The sequence below is a fragment of the Hypanus sabinus genome, chromosome 10 (assembly GCF_030144855.1).
Source record: "Hypanus sabinus isolate sHypSab1 chromosome 10, sHypSab1.hap1, whole genome shotgun sequence".
Taxonomy (NCBI): domain Eukaryota; kingdom Metazoa; phylum Chordata; class Chondrichthyes; order Myliobatiformes; family Dasyatidae; genus Hypanus; species Hypanus sabinus.
Genome location: NC_082715.1, coordinates 106,360,797 through 106,381,524, shown reverse-complemented (window position 1 = coordinate 106,381,524; position 20,728 = coordinate 106,360,797). Strand labels below are relative to the sequence as shown.

Below are 20,728 nucleotides of genomic sequence, written 5' to 3'. Positions count from 1 at the left end.
GATATTGACAGGTGTGAGAGAAGAGAAGTGAGTACAGTTACCATTATGAGGGAGAAGATCCTCAAAAAGCTGAAAGACCTAAGGGTACATAAATCACTTGGACCAGGTGAACTGCACTCTAAGATTCTGAAAGAGGTAGAGGTAGATTGTGGAGGCATTAGTGATGATCTTCAAAAATCAATGGACTCTGGCATGGTGACAGAGAACTAGAAAACTGCAAATGTCACCATTCTTTAAGGCAGCAGAAAGGAAATTATAGACCAGTAAGCCTGACCTCAGTGGTTGGGATATGTTGGAGTCAATTGTTAAGGATGAGGTTATGGAGTACCTGGTGACACTGGACAAGATTCGCATGCTTTCCTGAAGGGGAAATCTTGCCTGATGAATCATTGGAAATTTTTGAGGAGGTTATATGTAGGATAGTTGAAGGGGATGTAGTGGATGTTGTATATTTGGACTTTCAAAAGGCCTTCGACAAGGTGCCACACATGAGGCTGCTTACCAAGTTAAGAGCCCATGGTATTACAGGAAAGTTATTGACACCGTTAGAGCATTGGCTGATTGGTAGGAGGCAGCAAGTGAGAATAAAACCAGATCCTTTTCTGGTTGGCTGCCAGTAACCTATGGTGTTCCACAGGGGTCGGTGTTGGGCCCACTTCTTTTTATGCTGCATATAAATGATTTAGATGATGGAATAGAACTTTTTGTTGCCAAATTTGCAGATGATACAAAGATTGATGGAGGGGAGGTAGTCTTGAGGAAACAGGTAGGCTGCAGAAGGACTTAGACAGATCAGGAGAATGGGCAAGAGAGTGGTAAATGAAATACAATGTTGGACAATGCATGGTCAAGCATTTTGGAAGTAGAAATAAATGTGCAGACCATTTTCTAAATGGAGAGAAAACCCAAAAATCTGAGATGTAAAGGGACTTTGTAGTCCTTGTGCAGAACACCCTGAAGGTTAATTTGCAGGTAGAGTTGGTGGTGAGGAGGTCTTAAATACAAGAGCAGGAATGTGATGCTGAGGCTTTATAAGGCACTGGTGAGGCCTCACCTTGAGTATTGTGAACAATTTTGGGCTTCTCATCTCAGAGGTGCTGGCATTGGAAAGGGTTTAGAGGAGGTTCACAAGGATGATTCCAGGAATTAAAGGGTTAGCATACAAGGAACATTTGACAGCTCTGAGTCTGTACTCACTGGAATTCAGAAGGATGAGGGGGAATCTCATTGAAACCTTTCGAATGTTGAAAGACCTAGACCGAGTAGATGCGGAAAGGAAGTTTCACAAGGTGGGGAAGTCTGGGACAAAAGGGCCCAGCCTCAGGATAGTGGGGTGTCCATTTAAAATATAGATGTGGAGAAATTTCTTTAGCCAGAGGGTAGTGAATTTGTGGAATTTATTACCACAGGCAGATGTGGAGACCAGGTTACTGGGTGCATTTAAGGCAGAGCTTGATGGGTTCTTCATTGGACATGGCATCAATGGTTAGGGGGAGAAGGCTGGGGAGTGGGGTTGAGGAGGGGGGAATAGAATCAGCCATGATTAAGTGCCATTACAGAGTTGATGGGCCAAATGGCCTAATTCTATTTCTATGTCTTATGGAAAGGTTTAGATGGGAATCTTGGTCAGCATGGAGTAGCTAAGTCAAAGGGCCTGTTTGCCCACTGGATGACCGGAGATCTGGGGCTGAGCAGCTCTCTGAGAAGTCGGCTGGGTGCAGCCTCATCTGATTCCCGTCAGAGCTCAGCCCATACCAGTACATGGGCGAGGGTGGGGAGCCAGCCCACCGTACAGCACAGGTTGTCCCGGCTGGTGTCTGGTGAAGGGGTGTGGGGATGATGGGAGTCATTACCTGAAGCTGCATTACCACGTAGTTAAACTTCTCATTCCGGCCACAACCGATGAAGCGGCACACGTGGTCCTTCCCTGCACATCAACACAGCACAGCACGGATCACTGGGAGGTACAGGCACACACTGGGGGAGCGGGGGTTGGGGTTATTGGGAGAGAGAGGAGGAGGGAGAGGGGTTGGGGAAGAGTGGGGAGGAATTGGGGTGGGGGATGGTGCTGGGGAGAGAGGGACAGTGAGAGGCTAGGTTGGGGTAAAGACGGGGCAGGGGTCAGGGAGAGAGGTGGAAGGGTAAAGGATGGGAAAGGGGTCAGGATGGAAGGAGGGAGAAGTTTGGAAGGGTACACGTGAGGGAGGATGGAGTGGGGAGAGCTGAGGCAACAGATTGGCTGAGTCCCTTACCCTGTAACTTCTTGAGCACGGCCACCTCCATCTTGAGTACCTGCTTGGGCTGCTGGGCGGACTCCACCTTCAGGGCTACATTCTCCCGTAGCAGCAGGTCTGTGGCCTCATAAATCTCTCCGAAACCCCCACCACCGATCTTCTTCAGCTGTGGAGGGGCACACAGCAGAGTGCTCAAGGAGACACCTACTAGTCCAGGGTTGGTCACCGCTCGTAGAGGATACACATGGAACGCAATAACAGGAATGGGAGGTAGAACAGGTGTGGGGAGTCAGTGAAGGGGTCCTGGGGAAGGAGTACTTACAGGGGAGGATGGCTCAATGTAGTTGTTTTAAAGGGGATAGGTGAGGTACGAATGAGTGTTGGTGAGTGATTGGGGGTGTCCAGGCATAGTGTATGGTCAGGATGTATAAGCATTGGTATGTGGTTGTGTTGTACAGCACTGATGGAATATACAAGCATTGCTGAGATGGTAGGGGCCGTACATGCACTGGTGCATGGTGGAGGTGTACAGGCATTGGCAGGGTATGGTGAGAATATGCAGGCATTTGTAGGATGGTAGAAGTGTACAAACATCAATGGGATGGTGAGGTGCTCACGTGTTTTGGTGCAGATACACAGGTACTGGTGTATGGCTGGGGGTGTACAGGTGTAGGTGAGATGTTAGAGGAGTACAGTCTCACTCACCACCTTCCACCGATCCTTCACCACAAATGCCACAGGTAGGATGTCAACTTGCTCGCTTCCTCCACTCATGTTTGCCTCTTCCTGTGCAGGAACTGCTAGGCACTGCATTGGGCCGCGTGCGAGGGGTCACTCATCGCCCAACCAAACCACTCCATTTACCTGAGGGACAGAGAACAAGTGGATTGTGAGGGTTTGTGAGATCTGGGTCAGGAGGAAGGGAGGAGCTGGTGAAGGAGTGCTTGAGGAGTGAGGCTGGAAGGGGTGGGGTGGAGCAGGGCACCCATTGGAAAGGGATTCCCCCTACCCAGGCCCTGCAGCTCATGGTAGTTCAAACGCTGGGGAGGGTTTTTGCCAGGCAGTGAGTTTCAGAACTCCTTCCACTCCCCAGTTCAAAGTAACCTACTTCTTCTCCCTCCTGACTCTCCTAACAACCACTTTAAATCTCTGACCTGAGTTCAGACTCATTTCAGAACAAAAGAAAGAAACATCTGGCCACAGCACCTACTCTACAGTTAGTAACATCAAGGCTGGTCAGACCTCAGCACCACCTCTCTGACCCTTCCACACATCTCTCAATGTCCATCAGTCCCATTCTCATTGACTCAGCTTGGTGAATGGAGAACCTTCCCCTGCATCTGTGCCCTTACTCTGCAACTGTGATATCCCAGCTGATGTAAATAACCCCTGCACCTACCCTGTCAAGCACCATAAAATCAGAGTTGCAGATTTAGAAATAGCCTCTTCAGCTTGACTTGCCCATACTGCTTGAGATGCCTATCCATATCAATCTCATTTGCCTGTGCTTGACCCATATCCCTCTAACCATGAACCTGTGCAAGTGTCATTTACTTGCACCTCCTTTGGCAGCTCGTTCCACGTAGCCACCATCCTCCGTGTGGAAAACTTGTATCTTGGTCCCCTTTAAATATTTTCCTTTTTACCTTGAACCTATGCCCTTTAACTCTGAGAAAGCTGCTGAATTTCTATTCAATTGGCCTTTATGATTTAAAAACCCCCATTAGGTCATTTTTAGCTTCCTTTGCTCAGACACAGACCCAGTCTGCTTCCTGTCCAATACCACCTCATTTCCAATAGATCAACCTAATGATCCCCACGTGCACTCCCTTAGTCACATCTCTGACCTTCCTTAGCAGCCCTGTCCACGGTATTCCAGGTGTGGTCTCCCCAGAGCCCTGAACAACTGCAACAAGATGTTTCCAGTCTTGTTTCTGCAATAAGAGACCCTCAACATCCGGGACATGCCCTCTGCTCGTACTACCAGTAGGAGAAGGTACAGGAGCCCGAAGACCCATATTCAATTACTTAGAAACAGCTTCTTCCCCTCTGCTATCAGCTATTTGAATAGTCCATGAACACAACTTCATTAACCATTTTTTGGTGCTATTTATTTTGTATTTTTGTGTTTGCACTTTACTGCTGCTGCAAAATAACAAATTTCACAACATGTAAATCAGTGATAGCAAATCTGCCTTCCTAATGACTTGCCAAGTGTTATCCTGAACATTACCATTCAGTGGTTAACACATGAAGACATTCAGGCCCCTCTGAACACCAGGGTATTTCAAGCACTCATGACTTAAACAAAACTCACAATTATCTTTTTTTCTACCAGGAAGTTCTACTTTTCCACATTATATTCTACCTGCAGTGTCCCTGTCCATTCATTCAACCTATTTACACCCATTTCTGCAATCTCTCTGCACTGATCTTTAACACTGTTGCATGTTGGGTGGTTTGAAGAGTGTGAAAACACCAAGTTTAAAACGGTACTCAAATCTTTGAAACTGATGCCCTTTCAGTTTCATATGAGAGAGTGGGGCAGGAAAGGGGTAATGCCAGAAATCTGTTTGTTGTTGTTAAGACAGTGCTATAAAGGAATTGGAAATGATCCTACATTCTTGTAAATAAGGCTGCAGAGTTTTCTGTTTTTAGTGGTCCTGTCTCTAAGCAGCAGCAAGAACACGAGACTCCACTCACTTTTACACTTCATGCATCGGCACAGTTCCAAGTTTTGTCTTACCGAGGACATTAATTGTAAAACATTTTGTAAGGAAGTCATTTGCAAAAAAAGCATGAGATTAAATTTGAAACAAAATAAGAACATATTGCAATACTTAGTGGGTCATTTGTGACCAGGATCCTCAGAGCTGAATCATTACCTCCGCTACTCACTGCCCATCCTTGCTGGTTCCATCATCTTCTTGTTTATTATTCTCATGCTGAGTTTTGTTATTTCTTTCCCATTTTAATTTTGTCCTCCTTTGTTTCTCTTTCATAGTGGTCTAATTGATTATATTTTTGGAATGAGTACTAGAGAAAAAAAATCGTGACCTGAATTCTACAATGACCATGTACAATTCTGGCTAATGTTATACATTATGCAGAAAATCCTTGCTCTAGATACAACATTCACACATATTAAGCGTGGGTAACTTGGAATTCTGAAAAGGTATTTCAGGAAGTAGTTTAAGTTTATTGATTCTAATCTCAGATGTAGTTTTCCTCAGCAAGGACTTTTCTCTTAAGAGCTCAGCCCTAATAGTCACGATTTTTGCAGCTCCAATGGTTGCTTGCCTGAGTGGAGTTTATGTGAGTTTCCATAAGTTACCCAAAAGGGTAAAAGATTAATGGATTAAAGATAGAAATGCTTTTCCACAGTGCTGGCTCTGACGAAAGCTTGTGCACACTGAGCCGGATACACTGAAGTGAAATACATCGTTACATTCTATTCTGGCTCTAGGATTTTATACAAAGGTAGACATAGATTTTCTAACATGATAACACTAAGAATTTAGAGCTTGCATTCTAAAGATCAATTTCAACCTTAAGTAATTAACACTTGTGTTTTTGAATTAGTGACTGATCTGCAAAACATCTCTTGTTTGATTTAATTACAGTTAACAACTACTTGCGATCTAGAATCAGTCAGGTTTATTATTGCTGACATATGCTATGTTATTTGTTCTACTGCAGCAGCTATACAGTGCAATATATAAAACATATTACAAATTACAATAAATATATTTAAAAAATATTAAATAAGTAGTGTATAAAATGAGCAAAATTGTGAGGTTTTGTTCATGGATTCACTGTCCATCCAGAAATCTGATGGTGAAGGGGAAGAAGCTGTTCCTAAAACAGAGTGTGTTTTCAGGGTCCTGTACCTCCTTCCTGATGTTAGTAATGAGAAGTGGGCATGTCCTGGGGGAGGAGGTCCTTAATGATAGATGCCACCTTTTTGAGGCATCACCTTTTGAAGATGTCCTTAACGGTGGACTAGCTAGTGCTCATGGTGGAGCTGGCTGAGATTACAACCCTCTGAGTCTTTTTCTGATCCTGTGCAGGCCCTTCCATTCCAGATGATGATGCAACCAGTTTAAAATAAGACCATACGATATAGGAGCAGAATTAAACCATTCAGCCCATCGAGTCTGCTCTGCCATTCCATCATGACTGATCCTGGATTCCACTCAACCCCATTCAGCTGCCTTCTTGCCACATCCTTTGAATCCCTGATCAATCAGGAAATGATCAACTTCCACCTTAAATATACCCACAGACTTGAACTCCACTGCAGTCTGTGGCAAAGCATTCCACAGATCTACTACACTCTGGATAAAAAAAAATCCTCTTTACCTCTTCTAAAAGGTCACCCCCTCAATTTTGAGACTATGCTCTCTGGTACTGGATACCTCCACCAAAGGAAACATCCTCTCCACATCCACCCTATCTAGTCCTTTCAACATTGGATCGGTTTCAATGAGATTCCCACCGCCCACCCCCACACTATTCTAAACTCCAGTGAGTGCAAAATCAAAGCTGCCAAACGCTCCTCATATGTGAACCTCTTCATTCCCAGAATCATGCTTGTGAACTTCCCTTGGACTTTCTCCAATGACAACACATCCTTTCTGAGATATGGGGCCCAAAACTGTTGAGAATATTCCAAGTGCGACCTGACCAGTTGCCTTGTGAACACTCAGCATTATATCCTTGTTGTATATTCTATTCCCCTTGAAATAAACAACAATGTTGTTTCCGTCTTCTTTACCACAGACTCACCCCATAAATTAACCTTCTGGGAGTCTTGCACAAAGACCCAAGTCCCTCTGCACCTCTGATGTTTGAATCTTCTCCACATTTAGATAATAGTCCACACTATTGTTCCTTTTACGAAAATGCATTATCATACATTTCCCAACACTGTATTCCACCCTTTTGCCCACTCTTCCGATCTATCCAAGTTCTGCAATTGTATTGCTTTCTCAGCACCGCCTACCCCTCCACCTATCCCCTCACCATCCACAAACTCTGCCACAAAACATCAATTCCATCATCCAAATCATTGACAAAATGTGAAAAGTAGTGGTCCCATCACTGACTCCCGAGGAACACCAACTGTCAAGCAAAAAAGGTCCTCCCCCCATTCCCACAATGCTCCCTGCCTATCAGTCATTCCTCTATCCATGCCAGCATCTTTCCTGCAATACCACAGGATTTCATCTTGATAAACAGCCTCGTGTGGCAAATGCCTCCCAAAAATCCATGTAAATGACATCCACTGACTCTCCCCCATCCACCCCGCCTATTACCTCCTCGAAAAACTCCAACAGAGTTGTCAGGGAAAATCTCCCCTTACAGAAACCATGCTGACTTTGACCCACCCTATCATTAGTCTCCAAGTACCTCAAAACCTCATCCCTAACAATAGACTCCAAAATCTTCCAAAAAAATAATCTCTATGGTACATCTGTAGAAATTTGCTAGAGTTTTTGGTGACATAGCAAATCTCCTCAAACTCCTAATGAAATATAACATTGTAAACTATCCTGCTATTTGGGAGGGACCTTGTCAAAAGCATTGCTAAAAGTATAGATAACCCCTGTCCACCACCTTGCTATCATCCTTGTCAAAAAAAAAATTAAGATGCATGAATTGCCATGCTGATTACCTTTAATCAGTCACTATCAAAATGTTGATAGATCCTATCCCTCAGAATTGCTCCCCCCCTCAGTAATTTCCCACTACATACATCAAACTTACTGGCCTGTAGTTCCCTGACACATTTTATTGCTTTTCTTAAATAATGGTACATTAGCCACCATCCAGCCATCATGGCTAAAAATGAAGCAAAGGGCCTCCAAAATTTCTTTCCACAAGGTCCAAGGATGTACTTGGTCAAGCCCTGGTTTATCCCCCTTTTATTCAGTCCTTTCCACCTACATACACAGCACTTCACAATGTCTTTATCTCTCAACAATTTTTAATTCTTTGGCCCTAATTGCCATATTTTCATCACGGATGTCCAGTCCCTAAACACTTCTATTCCCCCACCACAAAGAACTTACGGTTCTCCATGGTTTTGTGGACGCCAGACCCAACCAGTTGCCCTCCACCACCTTCCTTGCTTTTCTCGATCTCTGCCTCCATTTTGGGAGACAAATTGTCTACCGATATCTTTTATAAACACACTGACTCTCACAGCTATCACAACTATACTTCTTCCCACCCTGTCACTAGTAAAAATGTCATTTCATTTTTACAGTTCCTTCATCTCCACCACATCTGTTCCCAGGATGGGGCTTTCCTTTCCAGATCATCAGAGATGTTCACTTTTTTCAAAAAACAGGGTTTCCCTTCCTCACCCACAGTTCTTTGCTTTTCCCGGACATCCACTTCACCCCTTCTTCCCACCACCTTAACAGGGATAGGGTTCGTCTTGTCCTTAACTACCATCCAATGTGCCACCGCATCCAGTACAACACCCTTGGCAACATCCACCATCTTCAACATGATCCTATCACTAAACACACCTTTACCTCTCCCACAGCCCCTACTCTCTGCCTGCTGCAGGGATTATACTCTCAGAGATTACTTTGTCCATTCATACCTTCCCTCTAATCTCTCTCCTGGCACTTAATTCTGCAAGTGGAAGAAGTGCTTCACCTGCCTATTAACCTCCTCCCTCTCCTCCATCAGGAACCCAAACAGTCCTTTTAGGTGAGACAACACTTCACCTGAAATTCTGTCTGGGTCATCTACTGTATCTGGTGCTCCTGACGTGGCTTCCTCCACATTGCTGAGACCTGACGTAGATTGGGGGTCTGCTTTGTCAAGCACCTTCGCTTCATCTGCATCAAGCAGGATTTCCCAGTGGCCAACCATTTTAATTCCAATGCCCATTCTTATTTTGATATACACAGTCTCCTCTTCTGCCACAATGAGACCTTTCTCAGGGTGAAGGAGCAGCAACTCATATTCTGACTGGGTAGCCTCTAACCTGATGACATGAACATTGATTTCTCTGACTCTTGATATCACACTTTTAAAAGTCTTCCTCTTCCCTGTCATCCAATTACCATCAAACAGACTCACTTAATGAACCTTTGCAAGTTCCTGCCTAATGCCTCCAAGATGGGCTCTGCCTCAATTCAGGCTGTTAACCTGTGGACCAGTCCTACCTTTCTCCAGAACTATTTCAAAACTAATTATGGTCTATGGTCACAAAATGCTTTGTGACTAGCACTTCAGTAACTTGACCTAATTCATTTCCCAAGGAGAGGTCCTGTGCTGTCCCTTCTTTTGTATGGTCATTTGTTTATTGAATAAAAAAGCTTTCTTGAACATATTTAACAACTTCCACCGCATCTGTGTACTGTGGGTGGCCTAGTCAATATTAGGAAGGTTAAAACCTCCCACTGATACTACTCTATCATTCTTACATCTGCTCTCTCAGTACATATCTGCTCCTCCAATTCCCTCTGACCACTGGGCAACTTATAACTGTCCCATCAAAGTGATCACCCCTTCTTGTTTCTAAGATCTACACATATGGCATCACTGAATGAATCCCCCAAGAATATCTCTAAACACAGTTATATCCTCCCTCGTCAAAAAGGCAACTCCTCCTCCTTTCAATTACAGTGAATGAAATTGGAAAATATTCTCAGGAACTGTACTTTAAATGTTCTACAAGTCTGACAAAGAGTTTTCATTCTAAAACATTAACTCTATTTCTCTCCTCACATATTTGCCTGTTCTACTAAGCATTTTCAGCATTCTCTGATAAGCACAGGAGAACATGATCTTAATGTTGGCTTGGCAAATGGGGTGGCATGGTGGCGTAGCACAGTGATCACTGACCGGGGTTTGATTCTTCCAAATTCCTTATAGGCGGTGGCACGTTCTCCCCACAACCATGCAGGTTTCCTCTGGGCGCTCCGGCTACTTTCCACATTCCGGAGACGTACGGTTAGGTCTGGGCACACTACACTGGTGCCAGAAGCATGGCGATACTTGTGGGCTACCCCCAGCACATCATAAAAATAATGACACATTGTGTGCATATGACAAATAAAGTCAATCTTTTGGTGTACATGGTGAAAATGTCAGCATGTCTTGCTTCTGTCTACAACCCTGTGACTTGATTTCAGATTTTCGGAAGGCATCTGCAGTTTTTTCAAAATGTTCACTTTTTAAAAAATAATAATTTCAGTTCTGGGGAAGTGCATTTTAGTATGTGAGAGAGAAGGGAAGAGAAATTTGTGTAAAAGTTCTGGGATATCCAGGGATAAGTTCACAGCACCTAAGTGATAAAATGCCAACCTGCTAAAGGAAGAGCCGGTGTGAGAAAGCTGAACGATGGACCTGCAGCATCGGCGAGATTGTATGAAACCAATCATGCTGTGAGCGAGGGTGCAGTCTACTGGTGGCCGAACTGCAATAAACAATATGAAAGCAGATATTACCGTGAGCACAGTCTGAACCAAAACAAAGCAACAGCAATAAGGATGAAGGTGATGTATTAGTTAAATACACAATCAAAATCAATACTCAGACTGAAAGATCAAACTCCCTTAATGCGTCCAAAATAAATACAATGTCCCAAGAATCAGATGAAACGTCAGGATGCACCCTATCAGTTAATTTGACCAAGCTACCATAGCTGAGCTAGAACAAAAGGTAACCAACAACTTGCATAGAAACGTGGTGAAAAATTAATGGAAACACACTGGAGGCCAGTGAGAATGAAAACATGCCGCAGGTCTCAACCCAGAGGGGCAGGAGGAATCTAGCCAATGACATCTCAAGGAGAGCGGTGACAGATTTCATCTTGACAAAGCCATTTTATGAAAAGCAGCAGACTAAAATTTTACAGTAAAGCAATAGTTTAACATATCACCACGCTCCATTTTGCAAAGGTGTCTGATACTATTTTAGTTGCAAATGGAGAGATAGACCAACTCATATAGGAAGACTGAACAGTCAGCTCTATATGCAAGAACCAGCATAGAGCAGCTAATGATCAAACCAGCCACACACTGGAGGAGAGATGGAGTGGATTCACAATGAGCATTTAACACAACTGACAACTTATGCAAATTTGTGTAAATTACGGCAGTGAATTAAGCAATCTACCAAATGATCCAACAATGGCACTGAATTTTCCTCACTGCTTCCAACCATCACAGACTACCATGTTTGCAAAACTTCAAATGTATGATGACAAATGATAACCAAATACCAGGACAATTCTCCTTCCACAGGTCCTTACACCTCTACTGCTTTCCCAGACCCCGAAAGACTTGGCAATCCAACCCTTCAAACATGTGACTGGAGAGATGGGGCTGTGGATTGTCTGGAAGGAGAAAAATTGCACCAACCCTTAATAGTATGGAGTGTGGAAGGGCATAGGGTTGACAGTCAAAATCTTTCTGCCAGAGTAGAAACGTAAAGTACTAGAGGGCATAACTTTAATGTGGATCAGGAAATTTTAAATGATTTTAAGGGAATTTTTTAAAAAATATGGTAGGTGCCTGATACAGGGAGAAAGGGGTGGTGGTGGAAGCAGAAGCAATAGTGGTGTTTCAGAGACTGTTAGGTACACACCAATATATAGGATACAGGGAATGGAGGGATATCGATCAAGTGCAGGCACAGAAGAGATTCAGTTTAATTTGGTATCATGGTTGACACTGACATTGTGGGCCAAGGATCTGTTCCTGTGTTGTACTGTTGTATGTTCTATGTTTCTTAAAGCAATGTGAAAGAAAACTAAGGGTATGTTGTGACCGACATATGTAAGTGACCAAATTTCCTCTTATTCTCTGAAGAACAATGGACTTTTGAAACCTTGAACATGTGCCAAAAGTGTGACAGGACTCACCTGTACAGAGGCAACAACAGGAACAGCCCAAGAATAAGTGGGGGGGGGGGGAAGAGACCCAGTGATGGCAGGTAGCAGCACTCCAGCCCCACAGTTCCAGTGACCAGGTACAATCCTGACCTCAGCTACCGTCCATGGAGTCTGCACACTCTCCATCTCAAATGGCCTATAATACTTCATTAATCATGCAGAACCACCACCCAGAGCCCTCCCTCGATACTCAGAAACCTGAAACAATGCCATGACGGGGTGCTGAGAGCAGACTCCCACATATAAGCATTTAAACGTAACACAGAAGACTGTGACTGAGTACTGGTGAATGAGATTAGAACATGATAGTCGGCATGGATGACATGTTGGGCTGAAAAGCCTGTCTATGAGACTTCATGACTCGGTTATACCTCAATCACCGATGTACATCACGAGTGGCTAGGACCACAGCTCTGATTCCTGCAACACTCTCTTGTCACTGCCATTTATTCCTCCCCTCAACTTCTCTCTATCAGCTAATTCTCAATTGATAAAACATATTACCCAAGGCAGACGAACAGGGTAAAGATCAGCATATGGGACTGTGATAGTATACCCAGTGTAGAGTGATGGACAGGACTGGTAGCTCAGTGTTCTGGGGTAAAGATGCTGCAGTTGAGATGGAGATGGTGGGGGGGGGGGGGAAGAAGAGAGGAGGAGGAATTGTGTTTCTGATCAGGGAGAACATCACAGTAGCACTGACAAAGGGAACATCCGGTAGATAGAAACTGAAAATAAGGAGACGATCACTTTGATGGGATTATACTGCAGGCCTCCCAATACTCTGTAGTAACCACAGAAGCAAATATTGGATAGTGCAGTTAAGTGTCAAAATAATGGAGCTGTTAATAGTAGATAGTTTCAACATTCTTCATATTGACTGAAAGTGCCACAGTGCAAATGGACGGATGGAGTAGAATTTGTTAAGTGTGTCCAGGAAAGTTTTCTGAAACAATATCTAGATAGCCCTACTAGAGAGGGGACAACACAAGACCACCTGTTGGGAAATGAGGCAGAGCAAGTGACTGAAGAATCGGTGAGGGAGCACTTTGGGACCACCGACCATAATTTTATCAGTTTACTTATGTATTTAGAGACACAACATAGAATAGGCCTCTTCATCCCTTCAAGCTGCGCTGCCAGCAACCCACCGATTTCATCCTAGCATAATCACAGGACAATTTACAATGACAATTAATCTACTAACCAGTACGCCTTTCCTGGAGTAAACCTACGTGGTCACAGGGAGAATGTACAAACTCCTTACAGAGGGTGTTGGTATTGAACTCTGATGTCCCCAGCTGTAAGTGTCTTGCTAAGTTCTACGCTACTGGTAGGAAGTTATGGTTTTAAAAGTTATGCAAGAAGATATAACATAAAACAGCACAGCACAGACCATTCAATGATATTAATTAAAGCAATGACTCCCAATTAATCTGATTTCACCCTTCTCTGCATATTTATTTGCCTATCTAAGAGGCTCTTAACATGCCTATAGTATCTAATCTACAACCCCACCCCAGCAACGCATTCCAGGCCCCCAACACTTTCCTCATTTCATTTTAAATACATATTGTCTGCTACGAGACACTGCAATTTTTGAAGAAGGATATCGGCTGTCTACTCTAACTGTAGTTCACGTGATTTTATAAACTTCCATCTTATTTCCCCTCAGCCTCTGTTACTCCAGAGGAAACAGGACAAGCATGTCCAACCTTTCCTTAAAACATGTCTTCTAAACCAGGCAGTTCCCGGTAAACATCCTTTGCACCTTCCTCAAAAGCTCCACATCCTTCCTGTAATAAAGCAACCAGAATTAAATGCAATACTCTAAATGTGGCCTAACCAGAATATTTATGAATCTGTAACATAGCTTTATTGCTCTGGAATTCAATGCCTCAACTAATGAAGGCAAGCACGCTATATTTCTTTTACCATCTGATCAACTTGTACAGCTACTTTTAGAGAACCATGTATCTGGACCCCAAGAGATAGGACTGGTCCGCAAAATCAAATCCTAAATGGAGTAAGGTAAATTTTGATGGTATTGGTCAGGTACATATAAAAATAAATAAGGAGAGACTGTTTACAGGTAAAGGATATCTGGCAAGGAGATGGCTTTTAGAAGTGAGATAGGGAGAGTTCAGAGACAGTATGTTTCTGTTAGAGTGAAGGGAAAACCTGTAAGAGTAAGGAGCACTGGGTGCGGAAAATGGGAGCTCTGGTCAGGAAAAAGGAGACAGAAATCAGGTACAGTATAAGCAACTGAGATAAGAGAATCCTTTGAAAAATATAAACAATGTAGAGTATATGTAAGAGGACAGAAAGCATACATAAGATATCTTTGGCAGAAAGGGAGAATTCCATAAAGACCCATAAATATATTAAAAGCAAAATGGTAAGCAAAATAGTCCTGTTAAGGACCAGTGTGGTTATCTATGTGTGGAGCCACAATAGATGGGAAAGCATTAAATGAATATTTCTCTTCTGTACTTACTGTGGTGAAGTACGTTGTACCTCCTACATTCACATGCAAATATTTGCTTTGGTACCTCACAAATCATGGGCTTCCAATCACAAAAGCAAATCTCCTTAAAAGTCTTGTCAGTGCCCCAGCAATCTGCTCTTTGCCTCATCAAGCAGCTTAGGATACATCTTATCAAGATCTTTAAGCCTGCTAAGAATCTAATATCTCCTCCTCTTCAGTGATAACATGTTGTAGAATGTTACTGCCCCCTCCCCAGATTACCCACCCACAATATTCTTAGTGAATACAAATGAGAAGTGTTCAGAACTCATCTACAGCCTCTGGCTTCACACACAGTCTGCCTCTGTGGTCCCTAATGGATGGGTGTCCTTTTTTCAGGTTTCCCTCTTGCTCTTAATGAACTTGTAAACTGCCTTGAGATGTTCCTTAACCTTGCCCAGCAGTGAACTGTTCTGCACTTCTCTTTTGCCCTCCTAATTTTGGCCCTTCGGACACCAGCTCTGCTCCTGAGAGTTCCTCCTGTTTTATTCTTTATCCAACCCACAATCTCTCTCATGATCCAGGTTCCTTGCAATCGCTGTTTTTACCTATCACATTTATAACGACATTTTAGCCATGACCTCTATATAATTTCTGAACATCATACTTATAGAGTCTCAGAGCTCTCCAGCACAGGAACACACCCTTCGGCCCAGTGGCTATACCAAACATACTACCCACAACCATACCATCAACTTACCCATCGACTCCTCCCACATTCCAATCCTCACTTACACCCCAGAGGCAAAGCCAAAAAATTCACTTGGGCATAGAGAAAACATGCAAACCACATAGACAGCACCAATTTCATTTGACCTTAGTCCATGGCTCTACCTGCTTACACCACAGTGCCATCCTGTAGTTAGATTCATCTGTAGGTACAGCTGTAGCCTTAGCCTCAGCGACTCAGGTTTGCCACGCTCTGTTTCATGATATTAAAATTTTTAACCCAATCCAGAATCTTAGCTTCTGGTCTCTCCTTATCCTCCATAACTACCTTGAAACTTACCACAGCCCCACCGAACTGCTCTCCACAGACACTGCTTCCACCTGCCAAGGATACATTTCCAAAGATTAAATTCAGCATTACTCTTCTGCAGCAGGGTACTGGCTCAAAACGTGAAAGAGCCCAGTGGAAACTACCATTTTTTAAATAATACCTTTTATAAGATTTGTACTTTTAAAACAAACTCATGTATTTTTCACACTCACTGGCAGAAAGCAGTATACCAGCTAAACTAACAGTTTATCACCTTTCTCATTGGCTCAGTATTAGCACATTGCCTAGGTGATGTAATTGTTTTAATTATGCAGTCATTCCTATCTAATTCATTTCAACCAATTCATTCCTATCTAAGGAATTTTCCTTATCATATTATAAAAGTGATAGATTTTTCAGAGGTGCCATCTTGGCTTCTTTATTCTTTTGTCTTCACATCCATACACCTCTAAGCAAAATTTCTCAGCTCTTTATTGAGTTTGCTCAGTGCTTGGATGCTTGCTTTGACTCAAAAATAAACTGAAATCTTAGAATTCAAATTGCACATCATTCCTGACTCCCGAAAAATCAGAAAATAAACCGATCTCTAACAAGACCCACGAATTGTGGAGCAGTTTCAACAGCAGCATATTTCTGATCCAATGAGGAATTACTGGATCTGGTGAGGTTTCATTTGGGAGACCGGATTAACATCACAAGAGTTGAGTTAGTTTTGAAAAACTAGGAGCAATCCAAGATAAAGGTAATGCAAAGCCATTTTCAATGGGTAAGAGTGGATCTAGTCCAGATAGGATGGGCACAACACAGCAGGTGGAATTTAATGTAAGCTTTGGGAGGACATGATGAGAGGGTCATTTAAGGACAATGAGGAAGAACAGTGTACAGGCTCAAAGATTGCTGAAGGTAGACAGAGCAATGAATAAGGCATATTGGGATACTTGTCTTTATTTAGCTAGGGCACACAGCCTAAGAGAAGGGAGGTCCTGGTACAACATTGCAAAGCACGGATGAGGACACGGCTGGGGTACTGCGTCCAGGTCTAGTCACCACACTGTGGGATGTGATAGCGCTGGAGAGGACATACAGCTGATTCACCAGGATTTTGCCACAGAGCCATATAGCACAGAAACGTGCCATGGCAATGCTTTTGCATATCTACACTAATCCCACAAGTGGGGTGGGCTTGTTTTATTTGGGGAGGGGAGATGGGGGGTAAGATAAGGTAAGAAACAGATCAGTTTCTTCACTACAGCAAAGTGTTTTTAACCAGAGGGCATAGATTTTAGGTAAGGAACTTGAGGAAGTATGTTGTCCCTTAGGGTGGGGTTGGAAACTGGAATACACTGCCTGAATAGGTGGAGGAGGCAGAGACTCTCAACACAGTTAAATACATAGACTGTTATTTGAATAGGCAGCTGTGGGCCAAATGCTGGTAAAAGGGATGACTGAGTAAGATACTTCACACTTGTGAATCCAAGGGAAAACTCAGATATCAAACAAAGGAAATCAATGTGATTGTTGGGAGCCAATCTCCTCAACCCCTAAACATCTTTAACAAGATCCCAGGGAAAACCATCTTCAGCTATTTCATAAATGACCTTCCCTCTATCAGGTGGTTAGGAAGTTCACTGATAATGCAGTGTTTGTTCCTGTTCCTAACTCCTTGTCTAATGAAAGAGCTTGTGCTGAACACAGCAAGTCCTGGACAACATTCAGCCATAGGCAGATAACAATTATATCATAGAACTGCCAGACAGTGAGCATCTCCAACAAGAACCTGCCTTCTTATTCCGAAATTCATCAACAACCTGTTTGGGAAGGGAGGAGGGGTCACCGTTCAAGAGAAACATCTGGACCAGCCACTCAAACAAGAACAGACCAGAGAATGGGAATCATCTCTTAACATCCCGAGGCCTTTCCCCATCTACAAGGCACAAGTAAGGAGAATGATGGAACACTTCCCACTGATCTGGGTAAATGTGGCTTGAACTAGTTACAAACTCAACAATATCCAGAGAAAGCAGTCGCTCAATCGGGTCTGCATCCATTTCCAAAACTCATTCCTCCCCACCCTGTCTGTGGCACACTGTGTTTGCAGTGTGTACCATGCATTAAGTACATTAAATGTACGAGTCCAAGGTATTCTGATAGGACCTCGCAAATCCGTGACCCGTCCCACAGAAATGGTCAGGGGCAGAGAAGCAGGAGTATGTCACCACCTACAGGTTCCTTTCCAATTCTCACATCATCTCCACTTGAAAGGATATCGCTTTTCCTTCATTGGGTCTAAATCCTAGACAACTAGCCCACCAACCTGCAGAGCTTTGAGATGTGGGAGGACACTGGAATTTGCACCAGAGGGTGGGATCAAATCCAGATCTCTCTGGCACTGTGAGAGGTGGCTGGGGCCAATCTTTCACAATGCTTTCCAGGGATGGGTAATAATTGGTTAGCAGCATCCAGAACCCAAAAATACTAACACACAGAGAGAACAGAGGGGGCATGGATTGGAAAGAGGGAGATGAGCTTGAGCCTGGTTTGGAATTAGTGAGTGAGGGGAGGGGGCAAGGGTGGAAGGGATAGGGAAGGAGTGAGGGGGATGGAGGGTACGGTGTAGGGGAGGGGGAGGAAGAAGGGCAGGGAGGGGATGGGAGAGTGGGGAGAGGAAGGGGCAGGAGGGGAGAGCAGGAAGGGGAGGAAGGGGCGAGAGGGGAGAGCGGGAAGGGGAGGAAGGGGCAGGAGGGGAGCGGGAAGGGGAGGAAGGGGCAGGAGGGGAGAGCAGGAAGGGGAGGAAGGGGCGGGAGGGGAGTGGAGGAAGGGATGGGAGGGGTTGGAGGTGAGTGGGGGAGGGAGGGACCAGGGGAAGGGGAGGGTGGGGAGAGAGATGAAGAGTTGCGAGGGGAGGGGAGGAAGGGGAGAAGGAGCGGGAGAGGAGGAGGGGTGGAAGGGAAAGCGAGAGGGTATGGGAGAGGAGGTGAGAGCAGTTGGGCGTTGGGATAGAGGAGGAAGAGATGGAGGGGAGAGGGAAGGGAAGGAATGGAGGCGAGGGGGTGTGGAGGATGGAGGGAGGAAGGTGGAATAGAGAAGTGAATGGGAGGGGTGTGGGGGAGGGGGCACTGTCCCTCAGGTTGACCCCATCCATCCCACTGCACCACCTTCTGGTTGTTTTTTTTCACCAACCCTTTTATAACCCACATCCCCATCCACCGCGATCCCTCCCTTTTCTGTCCCTGCTCCCCCAGACCCTCCCTCCTTACTTTCCCCCGCCCACCTTCACTCACCCTCGGGCCGCCCGGGCCCGACCGCTCGCCTCCGCCGCCGCACTGCAGAGCGCCTGCACCTCCACAGACCACCAGCAGGGGCCGCAGGAGTCCCCAGAAGCACCGCCCTCCCATACCTATTGGACGGCTGGATGACAATCACAGCATCCTGCCATGGTGAGAACCCGCTGTTCCATAGCGCGCAGGTGCAAGACCGGCGAGGGCTTTCGGGAATTGTAGTTCTAAACCACCCATCTGAGGCTGTGGTCCAGTGCCGACCTTCCAGAAAAGATTTCGGCGGGGTCAGAGCCGGTGAGGTTGGTTTCTGTTTTACTGACACGACTACACGCCCTACTCCACCTCCATAATTCCTACACATTCTCCTTGCCCCTCTCCCCACCTACCTGGTCGGCAGATCACCGGCCGACATCCCAGCTTCGGTCGGCGCCCGCCCAGGGATACTCCCACAATGCACCGGCGCAAGGAAACTCCCACCTGGTGTTGGAGCGGGCGGGGGTGGATGTGATGGGTTGGGCAGAGGAGAGGAGTGTGAGGGGAGCAGTGTGCTGTGTGGGCGCGTGTATGGGGAGGAGTGCTTTGAGGGTAACGTGTGGTAGGTGGGGTGTGTATGGTAGGGAGTCTGTTGAAGTAAAAGTGTGTCAGGGAGTCAGGCTGTGTCTGAGGAGTGTGTTGGGGAGTCTGTGGGTCGTTAGTGTCTGGGGAAGGGTAAACTGTGTTGGAAAGGAGAGTCTGTGGGGCAGTGTCAAGGGTGGAGTCTGTAGGTTGTGCAGCGTCTAGGGATGGGGTCTTTGGGTCAGGCAGTGTCTGGGCAGGGCATGTGTAGGTTAGGCAATGTCTGGTGAGGTGACTCTTGGGCTGTTGGGAGATGTGTCTGCCAAAAACACTAAGGCAACCTAGAAAAGAAACTATTAGAACCCTGATGAGATAGTTGCATCATTAGTTATGGGTAAGATGCTGGTACTGGACCATGGTGAATATTATGACTTTATCTAAGAAGGCTGGCAAAGAAAATTCTGTGATTGAAAGATCACTAAGTCTCACATCCGTGATAGATAAGTTACTGGAGAAGATTTTGAGGGAAGGAGGAAAGATACTCAAGCATTTGGAAAGTTGATTTGGGATAGTCAGCATGGTTTTGTGCGTGGAAGATCACATTAACAAATTTGATAGTTTTTTTGAAATAACCAAGAAGGTCACTGAAGGCAGGATAGTAGACATAGTTATATGGACCTCAGTATGGTCTTTGATAAGATTTTGCATGGTAGGTTTCTCTTAAAGGTTAGGTCACATAGGAATCAGGGAGAGAGCTAATTTTATAGGGAATTGGTTTGACAGTAGAAAGCAGAGGGTGATGGTGGAAAGTTGTTTCTTGGATGGGAAGCCTGTGACTAGTGGTATACCCTGGGGCTCGATGCTGGACCCATTGCTCTTTATCATCTACACCAATGATTTGGATGAAAATGTACAAATATGGTAAGTTTTAGGATAATACTAAAATATTAATATATGGGATGCATTGGGGTTATTAGTATTTACAGAGCCCCTACACTCAGTCATCCCTTCTCTTAACCCTGAGCCTGTGTCTGTACTTCTATTTCTTCATCCTACTCCCATTCTGATCTATTTGATTCTGACCTTCTGTAGCGTTGCAATGGAGCCCAACAAAATCTGGAGGAACACGTATGGATGTGAGATAGCATTCTGAAGTGAATGTTGATTTCTGTCCTCAGTTATTCTTCTGTGATACTAGCCCAGTCTCCCTGG

At 44.7% G+C, this 20,728-nt stretch overlaps 1 protein-coding gene across 1 annotated transcript in view; it reads right to left on the bottom strand.

Moving 5' to 3' along the window:
* Window positions 1-19,027, bottom strand: part of LOC132400937 (tau-tubulin kinase 1-like) — an 87,636-nt gene extending 68,609 nt beyond the window's left edge. The window contains exons 1-5 of the mRNA XM_059982522.1: window positions 18,965-19,027; window positions 10,566-10,677; window positions 2,940-3,098; window positions 2,253-2,400; window positions 1,854-1,927 (exon numbers count right to left, since the gene is read on the bottom strand). Coding sequence (XP_059838505.1) covers window positions 1,854-1,927; window positions 2,253-2,400; window positions 2,940-3,047 — 330 coding nt within the window. The 5' untranslated portion in view covers window positions 3,048-3,098; window positions 10,566-10,677; window positions 18,965-19,027. The remainder of the gene's footprint in view (window positions 1-1,853; window positions 1,928-2,252; window positions 2,401-2,939; window positions 3,099-10,565; window positions 10,678-18,964) is intronic.
* Between the last annotated feature and the right edge of the window lie 1,701 nt (window positions 19,028-20,728).